Here is an 8,739-nt window from a genome sequence, read left to right as displayed (position 1 = left end):
ACCCCCCTAAAATTATTGTGCAACAGAAAATATTTGTTGGTAACATGTTTGAAAGAAATCAATATATGTTGAACATTGAGATTAGGAGCTTTTCAGAAGACCACAAACAGAAACTTCAAAGTCAAACCAGCTAGTCAAAGGATGTATTCACATTGCTGGTGTGCTTTATTTCAGCCTGTCTTCAAATCATAATTAATCTGGACAGATGGAAGGAGAAAATCTGACTTCAGAGGAACAGTTCCTGATTATAGGGTTTACGGATCTTCCACTGCTGCAAGTTCCCCTTTTTATTACATTTTTAACAGTTTACGTGTTGACTTTGATTGGAAACCTTCTTATTGTGTCCATAGTATACTCCAACTCACACCTGCACACCCCCATGTATTTTTTCCTTATAAATGTTGCCTTCATTGACATCACTAACATCTCAGTTACTTTCCCACATATGCTGATACACTTCTTTCAGACAGGCACAATCATGTCTCTCACCAAATGTCTGCTGCAGATATATCTCTTTCTTTTCTTGTCGGGGACAGAATTTCTTATCCTCACAGTTATGGCCTATGATCGGTATGTGGCCATCTGTTATCCCTTACATTACATGAGTATCGTGAACAAACATAGGTGCATCCAGCTGGCCACTGGAAGCTGGCTTGGTGGGATCTTGGCCCCGCTTCCGCACATCATACTGATTTCTAGGCTCTCCTACTGTCAATCCCACACCATCAACCACTTCTTCTGTGATTTAACTGCCCTGATGAAGCTATCTTGCACCAGTGTAGATGGTATTGAGACACTGAACTATGGTATTGGATCTATTTTTGCACTCGCACCCTTTATTATTGTTTTCACATATGTCAAGATCATTTCATCAATTCTGAACATGAAGTCGAGAGAGGGGAGGCGAAAGACCTTTTCAACCTGCGGTTCTCATCTCACTGTGGTTATTTTATTCTTTGGGTCTGTTTGTTCCACATACATGAGACCAACATCAAAAGTTTCATTAAAAGAAAACAAGATTTTGGCTTTACTCTACACGGCTGTTCCTCCACTGTGCAACCCCATCATATACAGCCTGAAAAACGAAGGCTTTGCAAAGGGCTTCAGGAAGGCAAAAAGCAATATTGACTAAAGGACCAAAACAACCCACAATTTTTACAAGTCGTTTAAACTTTAAGGTCAAAATGTAACTGCAAGCTGTGGATGGAGTCATGTCCAACAGAAAACCTTAATACTCATTAATGGGAGTTTGGGTGACCCTTTATAACAACACATATCATACACATAAATTCGGGGTAGCCAGGTGTAGCTGCTCCTGCCTCTCTTTCCCTTTGTTACCCTCTGCTCTGCTGTTACTACTCCTGGTCTCATGAGCCAAATGGGCAGTTGTATACAAAAGTAAACATAGTTGACTGGGTCTTGTTTACTTTTTGTAGTTCCACCTCCATGTTTTTTCTCTAATAATTCAGCAGCAAATAAGAGTGTGGAAATGGAACAATGCTGAGAGATCACCAGCAGTACAAGAGTGTGTGACATTGCTTTGGATACGTTAGTACACATATGGCTTCTGGTACTCAGATGGCCTGCCCCTATATTTGAGGGAGCCCCAGCAGAGTCTATCAGGAGTCATAAAGCTATTGTGCAAATTTGTGCTGCTCTCAGTGTTGAAAGTAAATTAGGTAAAATCTTATCTGTTCCCAATGTTTCCAATGTTTGATACAGCTGACCCACTACATATTGATTACTCTTTTAAGTGGGAACCCAATACATTTAGGCATTTAGGGTGTACAAATCCATGACAGAAATGAATATCTAGAAATGGGAAACTTTAGAAAAAGATAATCTGGCATTCTTTTGGACCAGGCTTTCCCTCCCATCCATTATATGGGTGGCCATCGCTAAAATGTTAGTTTTGCCATGATCCCTGTTCAACTTTCTAGCCATCTGTGTTGTCTTGAAAAAGTGTTCTTTATGGAGATAAACAGCCTTCTCACAAACTTAATTTGGCCAACCAGGAGAAAAACAGTGGCTATAACTAAAATGCTGAGGCTCCTAAATGGAATGGGAGTGCCTAATCTGGAGGTCTTCTGCTGTGCAGCACAGTTATTGTGACCAATCAGATGGACTTTGGAAGCAGAGAATCAGGAATGTTTAAAGATCAGAGCCATTCTGGGCTACGGGGGAGTTGAGAGGGTACATCTTGAGAAGATTAACCAATTGAAGAGAGTTACCACAGCCAATCATGTGGCATTGTTGGCATAAGTATGCACCATTGTAACGTTTACCGGGCTACAAAGAACTGGTGCACACTGCAATAAGAAACCATGGACAAAAGCTGGGATTCAAGTTGTGCGCTGTTTGTAACAGGGTGACTTGCAGTGTACCTTTGAGATTGTAAGGGATGGAACTGGTTGTCGGAAATTGGGTTACTGGTTGAGGGGGGTGAATCCCTGCTCAAGTAGCAATAACACTCTCTATCAGTGTGGGCCATACATAAACCCCAAATTAACCTGTGACCAACCCTCAGGTAGCTTGGCATACAAGCAGCCAGACATTGTGTAAAGTATTTAAGACGCACTTCAAACAGTAATAAAGTGAAAACACAGCACTTGAAAAACACCAATTTAGAGTAATATTTGATCAACTATTTGGAGATCAAAGCAACAAAAATCCAATTAGTAGGATAGGAGATATGCAATTTTTAAGATTTAAGCATAGATATTATCCAGAAGCACAAACGCCAAATGTGGTTATCTGGTCATGCCGATTCGGAACAAAGTTAAAGGATCAGGCCAAATCTGATGGGGTGATCACTAGATACAGGGATCAAGTTAGGCCAGCTGAATAAAGTACCTTAAACCCGGGTTGCGGAGTGTTGCATGTTCCTGTATCAAGGATGTGTCACGCATCTGCGTTTCCAAGGAGCTCCAGGGTTGCAATGTGGAGTCCTGCTTCGTTGTTGTGGATGTCATAAAGGAGGGGCTTGCAATGTAAAGTCCTTCATCAAAAATGTGTCGCACACCAAAGGTTATGAAGAAGCTGTGAGTCTGCGATGCAGAGCCCTGCATCATTGTCGGGGTGGGTGTCGACGAGGGGCTTGCAATGGGAAGTCCTGCATCAAGGATTCATTGCGCATCAGTGGTTCTGAACAAGCTGTGGGGCTGCTATGCAGTGTCCTGCATAATTGTCGAACATGCCATTGACACGGGGCTTACATTGTGGAACCCCGTATCAGGGATGCATTGCACAGAGAAGGTTCTGAGAAGACTGTGGGCTATGATGCAAGGTCTGGCATTGAGGGTGTAGCGTGCTGTGGCAGTTCTGGTGCGGCATCGAGGTGAGTTGTCATGCTATATCTGTTCTGCCTACAGGACCACAGCTGGACTGTCAGAGCACCTTTAGGCTCACTTCCATGCAGCACTTCAAACAGTGATAAAGTGAAAACAGAACACAAGGAACATCCCACACCTATTAAAATAAATAGTGTAAAATGTATTCAATAATTTGAAACTAAAACAACAAAAATCCAATCAATGACGCATGTGTCGTAGAAAGGGACCAAGTTAGGCCCGCTGAACAGGGAACCATAAATCCTGTTTGCAGAGCATATCAAAATCCCACTTTGAGGATGCGTCACACATCGTCTGTTCCTTTTTTTTCTTTTTTTTTTTAAGTATATTTATTATTGCAAGAAAAATAAGAAGATACACATAAGTTCACATATCGTTGGTATGACAAAATATTATCATAGAGTGAGTCTTTAGCAATCGAGAAAAAAAAGAGCAATAGATAAAAGAAAAAACAAGAGGGAAAACTATACAATACAATCTAAATGATTATATATTGTGCCAAACAAATAGTAGATAGTCATAATTAAGACATTCCGTTTCTTAAAGTTCAAAGAAATGTTTCCAAATCTTTTCCTTTTTTTTAAAGGCTTTTGGGCCTCTGTGTTTTGCTAATGGAAGTTCCATAATTCTTATTTCGCTGACCAAAGCGCACCATTCTGAAACATTAGGGGGATCCTTAGATATCCATGTTCTAGCTATAACTAATCTAGCACATGCAAAGAGTATAGTTAAGAGATCCTTATTCAAACAATTAGTTTCTTGGATGTCTAATAAAACAAAGTGTGCAGTAAGCACCGGAGTTATAATTTGTTTACGTTTTAAGACCTCCATTATTCCTTTCCAATATGTAGATAGTTTAGGACAAGAGAACAACATGTGTTCTAAACCTGCTGCATACAGATCGCATTTTGGACATTTAGTTTTATCAGTTGCTGAATTCCCCTGAGTCCAGGTGGATATTCTTTGTGGGGTGTAGTAAAGTTGTGTGATTGTTCCATATAATTGTAGTCTAAGATTGGAAGAGTGTACTATATTGTTTATGTGGGATAGTGCCGCTGTGATCTGTGTAGGATTGATATCCATATTGAGTCTACCAGACCATTTAGTTGCAATTTTGATAGTGTCATCACACTTGCCGTTGGCTAGATGTTGATAGCCCAAGCTTATTCATGATTTTGTTTTTTCTGAATATAAACAGGCTAATAAGTCCGATTGTGTTATTTCATTTATCTTCATTTTGTTAAAGAAAAAGTCTCTTATTTGCATGTATTTAAAGTACATATCGTTTGTCAGACCATTTGTTAGTTTCAATCTTTCAAAATCTAAAATTCCTTTTGAGCCGTAAAGGTCTCCCAATGTATTAATACCATGTGTGATCCAGCGATTTTCTGTCCCATCTGAAAAAATGCCAGGGAGACCTGGATTGTTCCAGAGTCTAAGTTCACCATTAAAAAATGGACTTTTATCAATAGACAAAATTTGATCCCAGATTTTTTTAATATGTTTGGCCGTCTTAAATTTGACTCGTTTGAAATAGTTCGGGTCATGTACGCGAAACAAAAATTGGTTACTATCTGGCCCTAGCATGTAGTGGTGAAAAAATAAAGGACTTTCATTTTTCATTAAACTTCTTATTCGACGCAAAAAAGTTGCAAGAAAGTACAAGTTAAAATCAGGAAATGTTAGACCGCCTTTTGCTATTGGTAGTTCCAGAAGTTTTATAGCCCTACGAGTTTTCTTAAATCCCCATAAGAAGCTGCTACAAATGCCGTCGAGTTTTAAAAAAAAAATTTTGTTAGGTTGTAAAGGTATAGCCCTAAATAAATAAAGTATTTTAGGTAATATTTTCATTTTTATCAGGTTAAGTCGTCCTATTAAGCTAAGTGGTATCTTATGCCACTTTTTGAGAGTTAGAGCAATTTCTTTTAGTAAAGATTCATAATTCATACTTAATATGTTTTCAACGTTGGTAGTTAATTTATTTCCTAAATAAGTAGCATTTTGACATATATCATATGTAGGTTCTTCTGGGAGATAGTTAGCAATAATTTGTGTTTTGCTCACATTTAATTTGTAACCTGACACATTACCAAATGTTGTCGCTTCTTCAATTATCTCAGGCATTGCCTTGTTTATATCTGTTGTATATATTGCAATATCATCAGCAAAAGCTGTTAGTTTGAGGCTCTTTTCGCCGTGGTATACTGGAGTGATGTTAGCCTGTTCCATTAGCGCGTTTAAAAAAGGTTCAAGAGATAGAGCAAATAGTAACGGTGAGAGAGGGCAGCCTTGCCTTGTTCCACATCGTCTGTTCCAAAGAAGCTGTGGGACTGCAATGTGAGGTTTTGCATCATAGTCGAGGATGGCGTCAATGGGGACTTGTTACGCAAAGCCCTGCGTCAATGATGTGTTGTGCGGCTGCTGTTCTGAGGATCTGCATAGTTCAATGTAATGTTCAACATTGTCAGAGAGGATAATGCCGACAGCGCCTTACAATGTGATGTCCAGCACGTGGAATGCATCACACAGTGGTGCATCTGAGGAGCTGTGGCCTGTGATGTTATGTCATCAGTCAATGATGCATCACTCAGCGGTAGTTCTGATGTGGAGCTGCTAGGAGATATGTCATACTTCATCAGTTCTGCTCAAAAGAACACAGCTGGGCTGGAAGAGCACCTTAAGGCTCACATCCAATGGTCAAAGACTTTGGTGGCAGCACTTGGGAGGTAGACAGAGTCCAGGTGCTGGGTTCAGGGTGATTGGAACCTGTGCTCAGGAGGTCCGCCAACTAGCCGTTAGAGTCGCTTTGGTGGCCCTGGGTTCAAGGAGCAGGTCCAGTCCTTTTCACTCTCACTCAGGGAGTATGGCAGCAGAGTAACAGACCTTCTTGCAAAGCAGCACAGCAGCCCTGAGTCATCCACACCTCCGGAAGCATGCTGAAGAGGTTGGTCTGAGGGTCCACTATTCATACCTGGTGCCCACTTTGAAGTTGGGGACAGGTTCTGGAGGCTTCCCCCCTCAGAGATGTTTGGAATTTCCTGCCTCACTTCTCTGACCCCAGCATGTCAGGGGACACAAAAGACTAGTGTCACCATCCTGTGTGAGTGTGCTGGGCTGAGCCTTTGTGATGTGGTAGTGTGATAGATTGCAGTTCCTACACCTCATTAAGTCAGAGATGGCCTATCCTGCCAATACCTTTTCTCCTTTTCTCACTGTCTGGGAACAATACACAAATATGAAGTGTCGGCTACACCTAGTCACGTGACCCAGGATACAGGCTGCAGGTACCAAATAGTGGAGACAAGAAAATGGCAACTTTATAAAAGTGGCATTTTCAGGATGGTGACACTAAATCAGATTTTATCATTGAAGAGTGTTATAAATTACAATTCTTAAGATATGAAACAAGCCCCAGGCGTAAAACTCCACGTTGTTTGTGGAGTATGTGGAATTCGGGCACTCCATGGAGGAATGCGGAGTTCCTGAATCCTGCATTTTGGGCACAAAGCAGAGGTTTTTTTTTCGTTCACGACCTTGAATTTTACTTTGGCACTCATACGCGAGGACCAGGATACTCTCGAGATTCACTCACACTACTTCCGGCTACATTGGTACAAATCTAGTGGCAATTGCAAACGGAGTGCTCAATAAGCTTTTGTGCTCAAGGTGCAGCTGAGAGACTTTTGGAGAGGATTTTTTTGTGTGAGAAGCCTTTTATTTTACTCTTTCTTTCAAACAGTAAGGAAGTGCCCCAGAGACTCCAACTTCCTTTTCCTGTCCAGCAGGCTCCTCCCAGCGCTTTATTCCTGGTCACTTTTTATTGGGATTTGGAGCTGGAAGGATCACTCTCCTTGTCTACTGCATATATACCATTGGATTTAAGGGCTTTGCATTTGAGATTTCACAAGTAAGTTGAACAATAGGTGTTTAATTGTGTTGTTTGTTTGATTGGGGGCATGCATCGGGATTTTCTGTACTTTAATTTGATTTTTAAAATTCAGCGTGATGGGTGGCCTGCAGTGTTAGTAGCGGCCTAATTATTTTTTTGCATGTAATTGCTCTTCTTTTGTAAAGGAAACATGTTGCACAGTTCATTACATTTTTCTCATGTGTTTTAATAAGTTTGCAAACTTTATTTAATTCACTATGTGGCCTAGTCTGCCAATGGGAATTCCAGCCAGTATTCCCAGTACTAGTCATGATTGCAACTGTTTCTGTGGTGCCTTTTGGAATAAATCATTTAGGCCATACATGGGATTGGATTAAATTGCAACATGTGTTTTTTGGGGATATTTCACATTTTGTTCTGCATGATGCCTTTGGAGGTTGTGTGCTGTTGTAAAATTTCTTATCCCAGTTAATTTTAGTTTTTGGCATTGCTGAATTAATACTCTTTTTTCTGTGTTACCAATTCATGCCTCCTTTCTCTGGCCAGTGCGTGAGTGTGTTTGCCATAGGCCACCATTTGTCTTTGTTCCCCATGCCTTTTGGCCAGGGGCCATTTGATATAGTCAGTGCCCATAGGCCTGCATTGCTTCTTTGTTGTGGCCATGCTTCCTTGTTTGCTATTTTAGCATGTGGTCGGTGACCATTTTCTGTAGGCAGCCAGTGTGCTTGTGCCATTGGCCTGTATGTCTTTTTTTGTTGTGGCCATGCCTCCTTGCTTGCTGTTTGACAGTGTGATCGGTAGCCATTTTGTGTAGGCAGCCAGTGTACTTTTGCCATAGGCCTGCATGGGTTCTTTGTTCCACATGCCTTTTTATTGCTTCTTGTTGCAACCATGAGGCTGAAGGCCATTTTGTGCAGCCAACCAGTGTGCTTCTGTGCTAGGCTTGCATGTGTTCTTTGTTGTCCCCATGCCTCCTTGCTTGCTGTTTCACCATGTTGTTGGTGGACATTTTGTGTAGCCAGTCAGTGTGTATTTGCCATAGACCTGCATGTTTTTTTGGTTCCCCATCTTCTTGCATGTTGATGTGACCATGTGCCTGGTGGCCATTTTGTGTAACCAGTCAGTGTGTTTTTGCCAGAGCCCTACATGTCTTCTTTATTCCCCATGTTATGTTATGTTATGTGCATTTATTACGCGCACAGCTGCTCCAGCGAAGGAGCGTCCTGGCGCCATGCATTCTTGCTTCCTGTTTGACCATGTGGTCGGTAGCCACTGTGTGTAGACAGCCAGATTGCTTTCTTCACAGGCCTGCATGTCTTCTTTGCTCCCCATGCCTTCTTGCTTGCTTGCTGTTATGACCATGTGGCTGGAGGCCATTTTGTGTAACAAGCCAGTGTACTTTTTTCATAGGCCTCTATGTCTTCTCTTTGTTCCCCATGCCTTCTTGCTCAGTGTTGTTGTTGTTGACCATGTGGCACTGCTGGCAGCCATTTTGCGCAC

General features: G+C 41.4%; 1 protein-coding gene across 1 annotated transcript; it reads left to right on the top strand.

The window, feature by feature from the left end:
- The first annotated feature begins 205 nt into the window (after positions 1-205).
- Positions 206-1,132, top strand: LOC147700636 (olfactory receptor 5V1-like). Its single transcript, XM_086929152.1, has one exon. It carries the CDS (start codon positions 206-208, stop codon positions 1,130-1,132), a length of 927 nt encoding a protein of 308 aa, XP_086785278.1.
- The last annotated feature ends 7,607 nt before the right edge of the window (positions 1,133-8,739 follow it).

Source organism: Lissotriton vulgaris, chromosome 7, assembly GCF_964263255.1.
Source record: "Lissotriton vulgaris chromosome 7, aLisVul1.2, whole genome shotgun sequence".
Lineage (NCBI taxonomy): Eukaryota > Metazoa > Chordata > Amphibia > Caudata > Salamandridae > Lissotriton > Lissotriton vulgaris.
This window is presented reverse-complemented; position numbering and strand designations above follow the sequence as displayed.